Here is a 17,644-nt window from a genome sequence, read left to right on the forward strand (position 1 = left end):
ACCCCACCCCCCACCCCAGCAAACAGGAGCTGAGAGTTCCTGCAAAGGATAACGGTCTGCACCTCACGTCTCCATCTCCACTGCTGTCCCCAGGTCCCTCTTCCTTGGCAAGCTTCTCCCTGAATTTTAGGTAGTGCCTCAAAGGAGTGTAGAATTCACTGAGGAGTCATGGGTCCCAATCCTGAGGGTCCTGCTATTGCTCAGTGGTCTCCCAGTTCACTAGAGATTGTGAACTGCCTGAGGATGACAGAGGGGCGCCAGCTGAGCAGGGATGAAGTATAAAGCAAACTCCTACCATCACAAACAACTGCAGTCCTGTGCTGGACCAAGGCAAAACCTGGGAAATGCCCCCATCAGCATCTTTGGGTCCCACCGTCATAGGGACTCTGTGCTCAGAAATAGCCTTAAGCAGGGCTCAGACCTTGGCCTGGAAGAGGATAAGGCATGGCTCCTCCGGTTTCTACCCCACAGTGAGCCTCCTAGCACATTCCCTGGTTGGTACTCTTCACCTCCACCAGCACCAAGGCTGTGGATCTAACCCTCAAAGCTCTGTTTTGCCTAGACCTGGTCTCCTGATAGGCTTGGGCTCTCTGCTCCATGGAACCCAACAGCCAGGAGATTTTTGCTCCTGCTTCCCTGAGTCTAGACTACAGGAAGAGCAGAGGCTCATGACTGACACATGGGCACATCAGGAACTCACGCAGGTGTTCAGGACATCCGATTTAGCAAGGTCCTGAGCTGGGCGGATGAGCAATATTGGCTCTGTTGTCTCTGGTAATGGCTTCATGGCCCTTGAACAGAAAGGAACGCACCGTGGTTAATTAGCAGCCACTGAGAGTTTGTTATGAGCTGGGTGTCACATGGATGAACAAACACCCTGGCAAGAGAGACTCTGAGAAGGTCACATGCCAAGGAGTTTGTGGAGTGCAGTGTCTCCCCACGTTGAGGCATTCAGAAATGCCTGCCCATAGCACACCACAGGGTGATGGTCCACACTCCTCAGCCTGGCTGCGATGCCGGCCCGAGGAGCCCCCGTGATCTGGGGCCCCCTGCAAAGAACAGAGTGCTTAAGTCAAGCGCCACCCTCTGTGCCACCAAACAAAGGTGAGTCAGAATACAGCAGGATGAAAAAGCTCATAAACACTTTCTGGCGCTGGGCTCCCAAACTAAATCTCAGAGCGAAGCAAGCCAGCCGAGCTCAAAAACACATAACACACAGGAACGCCCGGCTGCTACTGGCTGAGCAGATTGGGTGCTAAAATGGCTTCAGAGCAACGAAGGAGGACAGAATTAATTTTAAGACAAGTTCAATCTTCTCTCCCTTTCAAGCATATAAGGGTGGGAACTGGGGATTAAAATTGAAAATTGATTTCACTGCTCCTTCCGAAGGCACAGGGCAGTGACTTAGCCCACCTCCACCACTCTCCTTCCCCGTCCTCTCAAAATACACTGGCTCTTGACTCACCTCTGACACCTGGAGCTTTTGCCCTAAATCATATTTTGTGTCCTGTATAAACAAGGGCTGGTAACTAGTACAGGAAATTAGTTTCACAAGCACTGAATGTGTACCAACCTGTGGTACGGGGAGTTGCCAGGTTTTCTTCTGAGAATTTTCACAGACTCTCAAAACTTTCTCTCAGCTTCCCCTCGGCACACTTGAATGCATGCACACCCGCCATCCGTGCGCACACACCCAAACGCAAAATTTCCCCTCAGTTTCCCCCAGCACGCATGAACAGAGACACGTGCTCACACACAGATACCCTCACATTCTCAAAACTTCCCGTTGGTTCTCCCACAACTAGAAACTTGAGCAGCTAGGTGTGTGGGAGCTCCCTGTCACCCTCTCAGACACACATGAAACTTTTTGCCCACTCAGCATACCCCCAGCACATACCCCCAGGAGTTCAGAGCCAAGGATGTTTATATTGCTATGTACACACACACACACACACACACACACACACACACACACAGCCACATTCCAACTGGCTCAGTCATAGCCTTGACAGGCCTGGGTCTGCTTGCCGTTGCTTCTCATTTTGCCTCTAATGGGACCTTCTTGTAACAGAGAGGTTTGCCGTCCGTTTTGTAGCATTTACTGAGCCTGAGGGCTGGGAAGGTGGCTTTTTTAAAGTACACATGACGGTAGAGCAAAAAGCGGGGACAAAGGCATCCCTTTCGATTTCCTGCCTGAGTTTCACATGCTAATGAGCAGTGTTCCGGATTGCTTAGAGAATTTCTTTATCTGCTGCCCTGTCTGAAACCAGGCTGGGAGCACAGGCTCAGCTGAGGAATTTCCACAAGTCCCATTGTCAGGGGGGGCAAAAACTGCCTTGCTGATTTATTACCTATACGGCATAATGAACCCCGGGTTACTCTCAGTCACCCTTTAGGCCTTGGTACGCCTGTGCCAACCTGTGCTGGTGGTTTTATCTTGCTTGGTCCTGATATGGCTGGAAACCCAGCGGTGGTCCTGGGCGTGTTCTGATCACCAGTATCCAGGTAGGGGAGGGAAAGATGACCCCGTCCAGGATGGGGCAGGACATGCTCATGTCTGACTAACTACCTAACATCATCTCAGGGTCCTGCTTTGCCATGTCCCATTATGCTAGGCCCAGGCTGCCTGAGGGCAAATCGTGTCCTCTGGAGGGCCTGGGTAGAAGGCACCAGCCAAATGAGCAAAGACTAATTTGGGTAGAAACTAAAGGAGATGAAAATGAGCCCTAAGTGACCACTACCCCTCTGGGAACTTTGGGGCACAAGAGCTGGATTTCCCCACCCCCGGCCCTGACGGCAGTAAATATTGCACTACGTATGCCCAGGGGACGCTGTCTCTGCATTGACTGTGCAAAAGTGAGAAAAGTAGAGTTGCTCTGGTTGCAAGGGAAGGGGATGAGTTAGTTGTGTGTGTGTGTGTGTGTGTGTGTGTGTGTGTGGTCCCATCTGATCTGGTTCCATCCTGATCCTTCCCCCAGCAATACTTCAGGGGCTCTCTGAGGGGTTCCTCGGATCCCAGTTTGAAAACCACCATCACAACGCGGGTTCCTTCTCATAATAGTTGTTGAACTTCGGTACCCAAGAAAACACACGATGACAAAGAACTGCTAGAAATTTGACAACCCTTTCAAATGAGCCTGAATTTTGCATACGGTTGATTCAGGCTGCAGCCCGTATTTGGTGTAGCGTACCGTGTAAGGGACCCCTTGCTGAAACTCCACGGCCCCCACAGGTCTGCAGCTCACAAACTGGGAATCACTGTACAGAAATTAGGAGAGGAGCAAGAAATAAGCCTGGGGTCCCAGATGGAGTCACACCGTGACAGGGCTCAGGGGCCCAGAGAAGGAATTTGTGCCTATGCTAGTTGGCCATTAAAAAGCCATGTGCAATTATTATGATGATGATGTTATTAAAGCCAAGAAATGACACGGTTGGACATGAACCAGCAAAAAAGAATGACTCTTTTGCAATTAAGTCCCTTTTCCCCTCTCCAGATGTCTGAGCCTCAACATCCCATGTCCACCAGGCCTTCCTGGATGAGTGTCAGCCCAGACACCATTTTCCTGTCTTCATCTTCAGAGGTTTTTATTGTCTGGTGTGGCCCTACCCAAAGCGAGTAGCCCGGCCCAGGCTTCTGTGCCCCGTGAGTGTGAGCACCAGCGACGTACACAAATGAGCACAGCCTAAATTAAAGAACGTGTCTACGCACGAGCAAAGGGGGATTTATGCTGTGTGCGAGCCAAAGTCAGGCCTAATTCCTCAGCTGTGCCCCCCTCATTCCTAGCCCATCTGCCCCCTGCCCCCCAAACCTCTCAAAGAAGAACCTGGCTTTACCTGCTGAGTCAGGAAACATAGCTAGAGGTAGCACCCCACACGGGTCTGGGGAAAGTGTCTGTGCTCCCAGTTCGTCTCTGTGCTCCGTCTGCCTTGGGGAGAACTGCTAAGGCTTTCGGTACTCAAGTCTGTCCATGCCTAACATGAGGGCTACTGTCAACAGGCGTCCACCACCTCTAGACAGGGCGTGAGGATGAAGATGTAATGAGAGCCTGTGAGGGCTTTGTGCTTCCTGGAAGAAAGATGGCACTGTGAGGTTTTATTATCTACCTACTCTGCTTTTTACTGATCCATCTCCCTTCTGTTTTTCCTTTTGGGGGGTCAGTGTCAAGTTTATTAGGTATTAATTTCCAAAAAGGCCTTCAGAGCAGGGTTTTATTTGGTGCCTCGGCGAATTTTTTTCCCCATAACCTGGACCCTCTAAGGATTCCTCTTGGTCAGGGTGAAAGAGGCCTGTGTGTGTTCAGCTAGTCAGTCCAGCTCAGTTTAACAAATATTTATGGAGCATTCACGAACACATACCTAGCCTTGAGTGGCAGGGCAGGACCAGAAACAGCGGGGAAGGTCATGAACTCTGGAGCCAGGCCACCTGGGGCGAGTTCTCACTCCACAGTTCCACGTACGTCCTAGGACAGCCCCGGTCACCTCTTGGAATCTCTGTTTTGCTACTTGTAAAATGGAGAAAATCCCATCCGTCTCACAGGCAAAGTCACAAAAAGGTATAGATCTCCTAGCGAGTAGTGGGTGGGTGATCAGCAATTCCCCGCTTCAAGATCCGGCCTCTGGAGAAGTGGGGAGAGGAGATGCCGCTGTCCTCCACCCTGTTTCTCCTCCCTGAGGCCCTCTGTCTAGTCCTTGTTCATCTATTTTAGAAAAAAAGGTCAGCTGGTTAAACCAGAGGTTCTGGAACTTTCTCACCTCAGTTTTCCCCGGCACTCCTGGGCAACCTACTTCCTCCATACATTCCCTCCTTCCCCCAAATACTCCAAGGCCTCCACACTACCATTCCCCTCCACGCTCTCTCCAAACCCATCCCCACAAGGGAGGAGAAAAGAACCTTCCCAGTCTTTTGAGAAAGAGAGCACAGTGGAGACGACTTTGCTCTGCTGCACACCCTTCAGAAAAGACCAAACTGTGGGTTCCTTGACGTGCTAGTCCCCCAAAGGCGAGCTCCAGTCAGGAGGGAGGTGATGCGAGGCCAGGCAGGGTGAGCTAGGCTGTCCCAGAGGGACCAGTCGAGACAGGACCCACACAGGTGCCCTCAGCCCGGATCCAGCCTAGAAGATGCCCCAAGAATGGTCCCTGGCAGACACCGCCGTCCAGCCTGAGAGAAGCGCGGTAAAGGTGTCCACGCAGGGCCCTGTGCCTCCCTGAAGGAGGCTTTTTCCTGTTTCTCCGTTGCCAGGGAGGAGAGCAGATGCAAGGAAACCCTCAAATAGGCACCGCAGAGGTCAATACCCTTTAAATTAAGCTTCTGATGCTTACAAGGGGCCAGGCTTCCCACAAATCCCCGATGCACAGAGCTTTGAGGTGGCGCGTTCAGTCTGTTTGTTCTTTTAGAAGCACGCCTGGGAAGCCAGCGGTTATTTGTTTCCGAAAGGTAGGAGCTCATCAGGTGGGTGGTCTTTGCATTTTCTGTGTGCTTTGATTCCCTTCCTCTTCTTTTCAGGACCACTGAGGGGTTTACTTTCCCCTCTCCCAGCAGTGCTCAGGGGGTTTGGCTGCACAGTGCATCCGTGCTGGGTTTTCCCACAGGCCCCTGCAAAGGCAGCCGAGTTGTCTTCAGAAAGCCCTGGGCGGCCCCGTGGAGGGAGCGGGGCTGCAGCTGTGCCCCCGCTCCCTTCTGCAGCAGGCTTTGATCAGGTTTTGTGGGGCTGCATGAAGCCTGACCTCCCATCTCCAGCGTCTCTCAGGTGGAAAGTTCTGTTCAGCCTGTCTGTGGCTTCAAAGGCTCTCCCTCCTTCGGGCTGGGACGAGACTGATAATGGTTCTCATTTTGCTGTCGTGTGATCTCCCAGCAGCCCCCATCCTTCCATTGACAGAATCCATTCCATTCCTTCTGCTTGTTTGCTTGGGCTGCTCTGGCCGATCTCAAACCACCTTTCTGGTTGAGGAAGCACATTGACACCCTCTCCCATTGAGGCTCTTCTGATGGCTCAGACGTGGCCTCCAGCCCAGACAAAGGTGACCGGGCCGCTGCAGCCGGGCACCTGGTGAATCAGACTCTGGGCATGAGGGCAGGGCAGGTGTCGGAGGGGCAAAGCACTCCCTGAGCCTGCGAGTCTGTGAGGAGGAACCCTCAGCTCCGCCCTCCCTGCCTCTGCAGTCCGGGGCTGAAGGAAGGCGATGCTTTCTGCTCCAGTTCCCCACAGGAATCCAGCCATGGGGCCTGAAGCCGCGCACTGCCCCATGAACCTGGGCAGAGCAGAGGGAAGGCCACAAAGCCTGAAGCCGACTGTGTTTCCCGAGAGCTCTTGAGCCACAGGCACTAGGCCAGCCAAACTCGGGAAGTTCCTTTTCTGGCCTATTATTTCCAAGGGTTGTGGCCTTACAGCCTCAGTTCTCAGCCCAAGGGGTAAACAACAGCTAATGCGGCCACTCCAGGGCCCTCTTCCGGCTCCCGCCCCACGCCACCGCTGACCCTGGACTCGGGCCTCCCAGCGCTCTGACCGGGGTGACCAGGGCTAGACGACCACGGCGGCCATCAGTGGGTTCCGACGGGGGTGCTGCCTCACAGAGGGCCATGTGTCTCACCGCGCGGACGGGGTTAGGCTGCACACTGCCCTTCGGTTTCCTCATATTTAACATGAGGGTGGCCAAGGGCAACAGGAGCGGTCAGGAGAGCATCCTTCTTCCCCAGCCTGATAGCACAGGGCTCTTCCTTCCTTTTGATCGTACTCAAAACAACTCCTGCAATAGAACAATGAGGCCGGGAGGAGGCCAGAAGGAATTTATTATGCTGCTGCCCTGTGGCTCAGTCTTGCCTGACTTTATCTCGCACAGAGGTCTGCACGGGAGGAAATCTGGCAGGTCCTTGGGTTGTCTCCGTGCCCCAGCTCTCCCTCCAACAAAGAGTGCTGGAAGGACAGGGAAGCAGCTGACGTGTTAGCCACGGCTCGGCCTAAGCCACGGCCAGAGGGGGATCAGCCTAGATCTCCTAAAACTCTGATGGGGATGCTGTGAAAGGCACAGGGACTCCTGATACATGGAGCCTGCCCGAGTCCAGCCAGGCGAGAGGGGGCCCCAGATGTGCTGGGCTGCTCAGGACGGGCCTTTCTAGAGCCCATCTCTCAGCTGGTTTCCTCTCTTCTTGGTCCTGGCTGGGGAAGGAGCTAAGCAGATGTGTCCTCTGTGTGTGGACTGTCCAGTTTCTCGCTCGGCAGAGGCCACGCGGTGAGGGGTTTCATCTCTTCCTCTAACAAGGTGAGAGAGGAAAAGCTCGGGGCCTTGGGGCCCAGAGGCCCAAGATCGGTCTCAGTTGTGACCATATTTCCCCCGAACGTGGATACCTGGCCATCCCTCTGCTGTTAACAGGGTCTAACCAGGTTCTCTCAGCAAACTTAATCTCAGTCATCCATCACCCAACCGTAGTGTCAGTGCTGCTAATATTCAGAAAATAAACAAATCCCCTTTCATCGTCCAGCTGGGCGCTGTGGGATGCTGTGGGACTCTGGATCCAATGTCTTTGTGGGGCTTAAGCCTTACTGTAATGCTGTGGATCGAGCACAGGTAGACCTGGGCTCATTTGCTGAATGACCTTGAACAGGCTATGTGACCTCTCAGAACCTCAGTTTCCTCCTCTGTAAGATGGGGATGTGAACACTAACTTTGTAGAATTATTTTGAGGATCAAACAAGATAATGTACGTAAGCATATCTAGTATATGTTAGACACTCTAGAAGGAGTGTGGTCATTACTACTACCACCATTTCAAACAGGTGGGCGTGTCTGATCTGATCTTGAATCCTGAGTAGCCTTCTTGAGTGAGCCACGAGCCCCACGCTCAGTCATAAGGAGCAAGTATGTGAGGAAAACAAGAGGAAACAGACCCTCAGCACACAGTTAATGCAGTCCACCACAGATGCCAATAGCAAATCCAGGACTGAACTTGGTTTTCCAGACCTCTAGACTCTCCCGCTCTCCAGTCCCTACCTCTCTCTGGGCATCTCCACTGGATTAGTTTCCCAGGGCTGCCGCACCAAATGATCACAAGCCTGGTGGCTTAAACAACAGAAATTTAGGACTTCCCTGATGGTGCAGTGGTTGGGAACCTGCCTGCCAATGCAGGGGACACAGGTTCGAGCCCTGGTCCGGGAAGATCCCACATGCCACGGAGCAACTAAGCCCGTGCGCCACAGCTACTGAGCCTGTGCTCTAGAGCCTGTGAGCCACAACTACGGAGCCTGAGTGCCACAACTACTGAAGCCCGTGTGCCTAGAGCCTGTGCTCCGCAACAAGAGAAGCCACTGCAATGAGAAGCCCGTGCACCGCAACGAAGAGTAGCCCCTGCTCACCGGACCTAGAGAAAGCCTGCGCGCAGCAACAAAGACCCAACACAGCCAAAGATAAATAAATAAATTAATTATTAAAAATTTCTTTAAAAAACAACAGAAATTCATTCTTTCACAGTTCTGGAGGCCAGAAGTCCAAAATCAAGGGGTCGGCAGGGCTGTGCTGCCCCTCAGGGGAGGCTATGTCTTTGCCTCTGCCAGCTTCTGGTGGCGCCAGGTGTTCCTTGGCTTATGGCAGCATCACTCCAGTCTCTGCCTCCATGTTCACATGGCTTTCTCCTCTTCATGTCTCTCTCTGTGTGTCTCTTATAAAGACATTTCTCATCGGATTTAGAGCCCACCTAGGTAATCTGGAATGATCTCATCTCAAGACCTTTAACTTAATTACATCTGCAAAGACCCTTTTCCCAAAGGTCACATTCACGGGTTCCAGGGATTAGGATGTGGACATATCTTTTGGGGCGGGGGGCACAGTTTAGCCCACCACACCCACTAACCCTGCCAAATGTCCTGTTGGATTATGACTAAAAAAGTTAAGAGATCTCACCTGTGGCTGGGGAGAAGGCTCACTCCTCTCCAGGCTGACATCACCAGCTCTCCATTTGACCCCAAAAAGGGAGTGTGGTCCATCTTTGAAAGATAATCTGGCTGTTCGTTCTTTATTTACTGGCAGGTAGTGAGGACAAGTTCCACCTGCCCTGTGAAAAACTGAGACCAACTCCCTCACGGCGTCCAGGGGCAGAGCTCAATTCAGACCTGAGTCCTGGGGCCTCCTGTTTCAAGCCCACTGCGCCTCTGAGGCTTATGAGCAAGCTGCGAAGACCTACTTCCGAATGGTGTGATGAGTCTCCTTCCCGCCAAGTCTCAGGAAGCACTAATTCTCCCAGTGCTCAGGCCCTTCCACTTCTCTTCTCCTTGCCATCCTGCCAAGGCCCCGCACTCACAGAGAACACCTAGGAGACTCCGTTCGTCTCTCTTCTCTGAGGCCTCCTCTGGCCCTACTCCCCGACCCCTCTTCTCCATTTCCTCTTTCAGACCCTTCTTCAGCCATGAAGATCTGTGTCTAATAGAAAGGGTGCTGTCCCAGGTGTTCCCCAGCCCTCTCAGGAAGGCCTTGCCCCACCAGGTGGCTGCGACCTCAGCTGCCAGACTGTGAGAGAAGATGATAACTCTAGAGTACTTTTTATTCTTCCGATCAAATAATACTGATATGCAGATTTAACACAGGCCTTGGTTCCTTCTAGGTGGTTTCCAGAAAGAAACCCGTTCTGTGCCCTTTCCCTCTGAAGAGTCTAATTCAGCAGGGCTCTGTTGATGGCTTTCCTTTCTTCTCAACAGCTACTATTAATAACTCTGCTTTTGCAGCTCTCTCTTTCAAGGTATTCCTCCTATTTCTGGCTTGCAGATGTTGACGAGTGGCATGTGTAGCGTTCAGCGTTCACAAATGTGGGAGCTCTAAAACGCTGGATCACAAGCTAACAGAGTCCCACATGTTTACTGGCATCTGGTCAAGGGTGGAAAAGTCACTGCGACCCTACAGTCTTGAGAATAAAGTAGGATTGAAAACAAACTGGAAAGAAGTGAAAAGAAGCCATGGTAGACAACGAAATTCTTCAGTGTGTTCCTTGTTTAGCTAAGGATAGCACGGCAAGGAGCCAGGTGAAGCCCATTGCTTTCCAAACCATCCTTCAACCTGTCTACCGAGGGCTCCAACTTCTCCGCTTTCCCTGTCCACAGGTTTGTACAGAATTTATATCTTCACACATAGACTGTGAGTTCTGTGTACACCGAAAATGGCCCTTTAGACCTGGAAGGGCCTCATACCACTTTAGAATGTGACTCCCAGAAGAAGGAAATCTGACCTGTGCTCTTCCATTGCTGGTGGGAATGTAAAATGGTTCAGCCACTGTGGAAAACAGTGTGGCAGTTCCTCAAAAAGTTAAACGTAGAATTACTATATGATCCAGCAATTCTACTTCTAGGTATATACCCCCAAAGAATTGAAAACAGGCATTCACATAAATACATGTACACACAAATTCATACCAGCACTATTCACAATAGCCAAAAGGTAGAAACAGCCCAAATGTCCATCAGTGGACGAATGGATAAACAAAAGGTGGTATATCCGTACAATGGAATATTACACAGCCACCAAAAGGAATGAAGTATTGGTACATGCTACAACGTGGATGAACCTAAAAAACATGCTAGTGAAAGAAGCCAGCCACAAAAGGTCACGTAATATATGATTCTATTTACATAAAATATCTGGACTAGGTATATCCAGAGAGACAGAACACAGACTGGGTCTTCTATAGGAGCTGAGAGGAAGGGTGATTGGGGAGCACTGCCTAATGGGTATGGGGTTTCCTTTCAGGGTGATGAAATGGTTTTGGAACTAGAAAGAGGTGGTGCTTGCACACAACATTGTGAATGTTCTAATTGCCACTTAATTGTTCACTTTAAAATGGTTATATTATGTGAATTTCACCTCGATAAAAATTTTAAATGTGGGAAAAAAGAGAGTAAAAAAACCTCAAGGCTGACCTTTGTGTTCCAAACACATACCCCAACCCCTGCTCTCATGCTCACTTCACGTTTCCTTCCTGGGCAGACCTGTGTGCCCATTTTCAGTGCCAGGGCACCCAATCGGCTTACGGTGCAGAGTACCACCAGGCTTGCTCGATTCCGCTTCTCAGACACATCCTCTAAAATTCCATGACTAGAGCTGAATTGACACGGTAGCAACCAAACGTTTCGGCAGAGAACGATGGGTGCAGGTGAGAACACCTTAATAGCCGGGCTCTTGTTTCCCAATATTTGGGTTTCGTGGTGGTAAATGGATTTTCTAAGCAAGACGAATGGGCTTGTGTATTTCTCTGTCTTTAAGAATTTCTACAGGCTGCAAAGAAGAAAAAGAACAAAAGTGGCAAGACACCGAGCAAAACACGTTTAAGGCCTGCAGAAAGCCCGTCCAGGGCTCTCTTTAAAGCTGTTGTTTGTTGAAGTTATGAAGGTAGAAAGTTCATGCTCCTATTATATTTGCTCCAACTTTGAGAAATACAAAGAGACCTTTTAGTTTTGTGCTTCCAGGACAGAGGCGATTTGGGACTTAGAGGAGAAAAATGCCTATAAGGAGAACTGGGGACTTCTCCATGTTAACTGGGGCAGAAAGTTGTAAGTCTGATGACTGAACTGTCATTCATTCATGCCCCCACTCACTCACTCACTCAGCATGGGCCTGCCCTGTGCCAGCAGGCAATGGGTTGGCCACTGGCTGGAGCGGTCAGAGGAGACCCAGTCCCTGGCCTTGCTGCATCTGCAGCTCAGTGAGAAAGTGGGGTGGGCATATTGGGAATGTCATGCGCACATTACAAGTGCTCAAAGACAGAGAACCATGGGAGCACCGGGAGTCAGTGCCTGAGGTGATGGGAAAGGCCTCCAGGAGTTGGTGACATCTAAGCCCAGAGTTGAAGAAGACTGAAACAGGCGACGAGCATTTCAGGCAGGTAAGCACAGCAGCTGCATTGGCCCAAGGCCATGAAAAGTGGTGCCTTATCTGGGGAGCATGGCATCTGGAAGGCTGGGGAGGGCTGCAGAGAGGAGGGGAGGCTGTCCAGGCAGGTCAGGGCCAGGCTAGGAAGAGCCTTGCATTTGACCCAATTCTTTCTGCTTTTTCCTTGTAAGAACAACAGCCAGATATTTATCATAAATTATTGCCTTTAATCCTCTCAATAGCCCCTTTAGATGAAGACAGCGAGGCTCAGAAAGTTTAAGCGATTACCCCAAAGAGGGCCGCACACATCACCAGGATGTATAAAGTATAAGGATATGCCCAGCATGGCTGAGCGGTTACCTCTGGAGCGGTGGGGAAGAGGATGGGTTCAGCGAGGGCATTGGAGGCTCTAACTGCATCCATAATCTTTCATTTCTTAAGCTGGGTGTGGGTCAAGGTTGCTTCTTATGCCTTTTTTGTATGTGTGAAATTTTCCTGATGACTTTTCAAGCCACTGGACCAGTGCATTGGGGTAGCATCTCTGTTGGAAAGCTTGCAGTGCATGGAGGCTGAGGAGCTCTTGGAAGCACTAGATCTGCCCTTTAATGTTCCAATGCCTGCTGAGCTTCCCACTGTGTGGCATGTAAGTTGCTATGTTTTTATTCCCTTTGCCAAGGTCTCAGTGGCAACACTTGTACAGAAAAAAGAAGGACAGGGAGGTTTGACCCTCCTGGCTGTTGGGCAGATGGTTACTGGAACTGACTGTTTCCCAACTAGGGATGCAGGAGGTGAGAGGAATGAATCCAAGCTCCATTTTGTGTCCTCAGGGACAGTTTATATGCCTCTTGATGGTCGTGCTCTGCGATCTTTTTCAAGTGAATTTCCCTTCAGTTACACTGTTTGCTTTTCCTGCCAGAGCATCCTGCCCCTTCCAAAGCAGACCCAAGGAGGAGACCCAGCCCCTGCCTTCCTGGTGTGCACAGCTTAAAACAAGAGCCCTCTGCCCATCGGACATCCTTACCATTTCCAGCTATTGAGTGTAATCAGGTGTGCCAGGATCTGATTTCAAAGCCCAAAGCAAACGGACTCAGAGGAATCCTCTCTCCCTGTTGCTCCAGTGGGAGACAAAGGAGACTGAACAAACAGGATGTGCTGAGAGCTGCACAGAGCACTGCCCCTGCAAGATGGGCGGGTGGGATGCAGGGCTAGAATAGATGGCCTGTGAGTTGGAGCACTGGCATGTGCGGTAAATCGTGCCCAGGAGAAACAAGAAGCAGGACAAGAGGAACTGACACACTGATTCATCTGACAGCCTCTCTAGATGGTTCTTGATAGTTACTCGCTTTCAGGGTCTAGGGAGTTATATAGAATCCCTGCACTACTGGAAGATCCTGACTCTGGCCAGGATATCTGTTGATATTTTAGAAATTAGAGAGAACTCGCCATGCCCTGTTGGGCGGGAGAGGAGTGGAACTCAGGGATCCACAGCAAGTCAGGACTGATGTGGGCTGCAAGTGGGGAAGCCCCACTGGGTGCAGCGCAGTGTTTGGGTCCTGGTGAATCCATTTGTTTCTGTCCCTGTTTCTCTCTTTTATCCCAGACTCTGATCGCTGGGCTTAGTGACTTACATCTAGTAAACTCTCTCAATCATTAACTTGAAAAAGAGTCCAAAATCATTTCAAAGAACATGATATAGGTCCAGGGAAAACTTCAGTACTTTCTCCTCCCCTTCCCACTGTCTACATTTTTATATGGGAGAAATCAGAGATTAAAATAAATGTTCATCATGTCCAAGGGTAGGAAGCAACTTACACTGGGAGAAAGGAGGTGCCCCTGGGGGTAGACTGACCCCCTCACCAATGGCAGAACCTAGTATCTGCCTCCAGTGCACCATCTTTCAGAAATACCATCACTGGTGGTTTCAATGAGGGGTGCTTAGAATATTGCCTACAGGCCCTCCTGCTTCTTACGGTTACTGGGGGATGCACCTGGCATTTTGTGGATGAGGCAGGAAGGACAAATGTCCTCCAGTACACAGGACAGTCCCACACAACTGAAGAACTACTCTAGCCTTTTTCTAAGAGCTGGCATGGCTAAGAAAGAAAAACCCAGCTAAGAATGGGTATGTGGAAAGCACAGTGAACATGCTAGTTACAAATAATTTGTTTATGTAAAGAGATGACATGATTGGAGCTTTACCTTAGTGTTGCCAGAGTGGAGACTGAGTGTGGGGTCCTTGGGGGAATTCTAGATGTATCAGATGGACTAACTAGGGGCAGGGGGAAACCAGCAGATACCATACAGATTTTTCTTAAAGGGAGAGACATGAAATCCATCATTCTACTCATAAGCAAATGACCCTCAAAAAGAATTTGAATTCTAGGGAGATTCTGAGCACAAGCTTGCAATGTCTTTCAGAACTTGACTTATGATTCAAGATGAACCACTGCTAGCTCTGGGGTTACCCAGACAGAGAAGGTGGGAAAGGCAGGCCCATTAATCAACAGGTGGCAGGAGACCCCCCCAGGTGAGCCAACTGTACAAAGGGAGGACATGAACCCAGATGGAGAAGAGAAAGCCAAGAAGGAAAGAAATACCTCTCGCCTCATCCCCTGGTGTGGCCACGAGACAGATCTGCTCGAGGGGAGCCTGTAGGGATGGTCTAACCCGAATTCCCTCTCAGAACCAGTGTGACTGGAGCTTGTCTAAGGAGAACTGAAATCCTTGCTCTGCCGCTCACTAGTTGTATGACCTGAAGCAAGCTACCTAAACCTGAACCTGGGTCCCTCACTTGGAAAATGGGGTTAATAGTACCTGCCCCAGAGGGTTGTTAGGGAAATAAGTGAGCATTTATTGAGCACCTTATATGTGCCAGGCCTGGGATGAGGTACCATAGTGACAGTGGTGAGAGGGCTGACAGTTTTGTGAGATCACTTATGCAGTGAGCTGAGCGCAGACACTGCCCAGCACGTGGTAGATACTCAACAAACATCCTTAAAAATTTGTTTTCCAGTCACACAGTTATGCCGTGTGAAACAAAGGAAGGACAGACAGGTAAGGCTTGGCTGAGTGGTGAGGGTTAAGCTTAGACCTGAATGACAGCAAAGATCCAGTCATGGGATCCTTGTCTCCCCACTGCCCCCCAATCCCCTTATAACACCTACCAACCCGGCACCTGCTTGTACCAACCACTGTGCCAGGCCTTTGGACTTGATATTACATGGCGCTTTGTGTCTTCAATGCTGGTTTTACATAGGAGGGAATGTCAGTAGTTTTCAGACCTCCTCATCAGAGCAAGAGTTATTCCATGGAGAGCCTGCAAGGATGCTGGAGGAGATTTTGAGGTCATATTCCCTTCAACTGGAGCAGCCCTTCTTGGTCTGTTTTATATTCTGGACCTCTAAGAAAGATCCACCTATTTATTGAGGGTCCTTAACGTGCCTGACACTGCTCGAGGTGCTTAGGACACACCAGTGAAAAATCAAAGACGCCTGCCCTCCAGGGCTTATATTGTAGCGAATGGTCAACATAATGACTTATTTATTATGTTGCTTGGTGATGAGTGCTTTGGGAAAGTCAAAGTCGAGCAGGATGGGGGTAAGGAGAGCGGGCTGCAATTTAAACTGGGTAGGTCTCATGGAGAAGATGACATTTTAGCAAAAACTCAGCAGTGAGGGAGTCATGCCCATATCTGGGGAAGGAGGTGTGGGCTTCAGCTGCCTGGGGAAGAAGCATTCCAACAAAGCGTTCTGAGGTGCAAAGGCCCTGAGGGGAGGAAGAGCACGGGGACCCAGGTGGCTGCAGCAGGTGAGCGCGGCGGGGGTGGGGGTGGGGGTGGACCATGAGATGGGACAGCACGTGGGACTTTAAGGACAGGGGAGGGACTTTGCTTTCAGTCTGAGTGAAAAGGGAGTCACTTCAGAGTTCTGAGCAGAGGAATAGCACGATCTGATTCGTCTTGAAGCTGGAGAGCAGGTCAATGTAGTAATCCAGGTGCAGACTACAGTGAAGGTTGGAAAACCATCCGTTCACCAACACGGTCACCCTCATGGGTCCCTTGGGCTGAAGACTAGACAGATTATTTCTGTTCCCATTTTACACACTGGGAAATTGTGACTCAGGGAGGTCACAGGGGTTCTCTGAGGTCACAGAGCTGGAAGGTGGCAGTCTGGAAATTGAAGTCCTATAGCCTCCTCTGAGTTGGTCTCGGTGGATTGCTGGGTACCAGGATCTGTCTGCTCCATGGTGTCCACGTGGCTCTCTTGTATCCTTGACGACTCTTTTGACGCAGGGAAAAGACCATCTGGGACTACAGTAGTCCTCCCTAATCTGCAGGGGATGTGTTTCAAGACCACCAGTGCCTGAACCATGGATCGTACTGAACTCTATATATAGCATACTTTTTCTTTCCTTATTAAGTTGAGAGCTTTCCCCTTTTCGCTCCAAGGAAGCAATTTACGGCTCCTCTTTGGCACGTCCGAATTGCCAGCATCACTACTCTTCCACTTTGGGGCCATTATTAAGTATAATAAGGGTCACATGAACACAAGCATGGTGATACAGTCAATCTGATAACCCAGAAGGTTACTAAGAGACAAATGGGCAGGTAGCGTATACAGCACAGATACGCTGGACAAAGGGATGATTCACGTCCGGGTCCGGATGGAGCCCGGCAGTGCAAGTTTTCATCACACTAGTCAGAACAGCATGCAGTTTAAAACTTATGAACTGTTTATTTCTGGAATTTTCCTTTTAATATTTTCTGGCCATGGTTGACCGTGGGTAGCTGAAACCATAGAACATGAAACCACGGATAAGGGGGGACTACTGTATCTTGTTTTTCAAAATTAGTATTTTACTTAAGTTACACATTGAAAAAACCTAGTTTTCCCTTAGGCTTTAAAGTTTACCTTACAAATCTTACTTTATTCTCTTAGAAATCGTAGATGCTCAATAAAAGCCCGTGGCTGATGTCCTCACGTTTCAAAGATCCTTTCTTGCCTGATGCCTCAACACTGCACCCAACATATTCCACCTAGTACAGCCCACTTCGTACATCCTACAGTAAATCACACCAGAAAGGAAGAGAGAGCCCTGCTGGCAGCCTGGGGTGAAGGTGTCACTGGGCCATATGGGACCGATGATGGGGGGTGGGGTCGGAGGGTGCTAGGGGGTCCAGGCCCAGAGGGCCGACTTCCTGCCAGGCCCTGTGCTGCTGGGCAGGGCACCACAGGCAGGAGATTCAAGAGGCAACTGAATGAAGGAAGAGCAGGGAATTGTTCTCCCTCCCCCTATTCCCTATCTCCCTTCTTATCCTGACTCTGGAGAAATATTTGTGAGGGCAGAGGGGCAGGCTGACTTTGTTTCTACCATGTCGGTTAACAGAGGCTCACGGGGCAGCTTTGCAGCTAAGGGCCCTCCGGTCCCTCTCCCTTTGTCTACCAACCACCTCCATAGTCTCTCTGGGTTCCTCTCCCTCTTCTCCTCGCCCCTCTGCCTCTCAGGACTCCAGTCCTCTCCTCCCTCTTCCCCCCCTCCCCTCCCCTCCGTTCTTTGGGCCTCAGAGCTCTCAGCACCTCCCCCCTCCACGTTTCCCTCCAAACCCCACGCTCTTTGTTGCTGAATTCAAGGTTCTCAATACAGTAAGGCTTTGATGATTTGCCTCAACTGAGGAGGAATGTCAGCTTAAATTAATGAAGGGTCTGAATAATAGAACTTTAAAGCAAAGTTTAGTTGCTTTCACGTTGTAAGGCATCCTTTCCAGGGTAGAAGCCTTTGCATTTGCATGCAGTAAGAGCTA

At 50.4% G+C, this 17,644-nt stretch overlaps 1 protein-coding gene across 2 annotated transcripts in view; it reads right to left on the reverse strand.

The window, feature by feature from the left end:
- Positions 1 to 17,644, reverse strand: part of RAD51B (RAD51 paralog B) — a 692,465-nt gene that overhangs the window by 50,663 nt on the left and 624,158 nt on the right. Inside the window, exon 11 of one of the 2 annotated variants that reach the window (XM_067732498.1) lies at positions 769 to 791. The exons of the other annotated variant lie outside the window; for it this stretch is intronic. Coding sequence (XP_067588599.1) covers positions 784 to 791 — 8 coding nt within the window. The 3' untranslated portion in view covers positions 769 to 783. Of the gene's footprint in view, positions 1 to 768; positions 792 to 17,644 lie in introns of those variants that run through there. 2 annotated transcript variants of the gene reach the window in all.

Source organism: Pseudorca crassidens, chromosome 1 (assembly GCF_039906515.1).
Source record: "Pseudorca crassidens isolate mPseCra1 chromosome 1, mPseCra1.hap1, whole genome shotgun sequence".
In the NCBI taxonomy this organism is placed as follows: Eukaryota; Metazoa; Chordata; class Mammalia; order Artiodactyla; family Delphinidae; genus Pseudorca; species Pseudorca crassidens.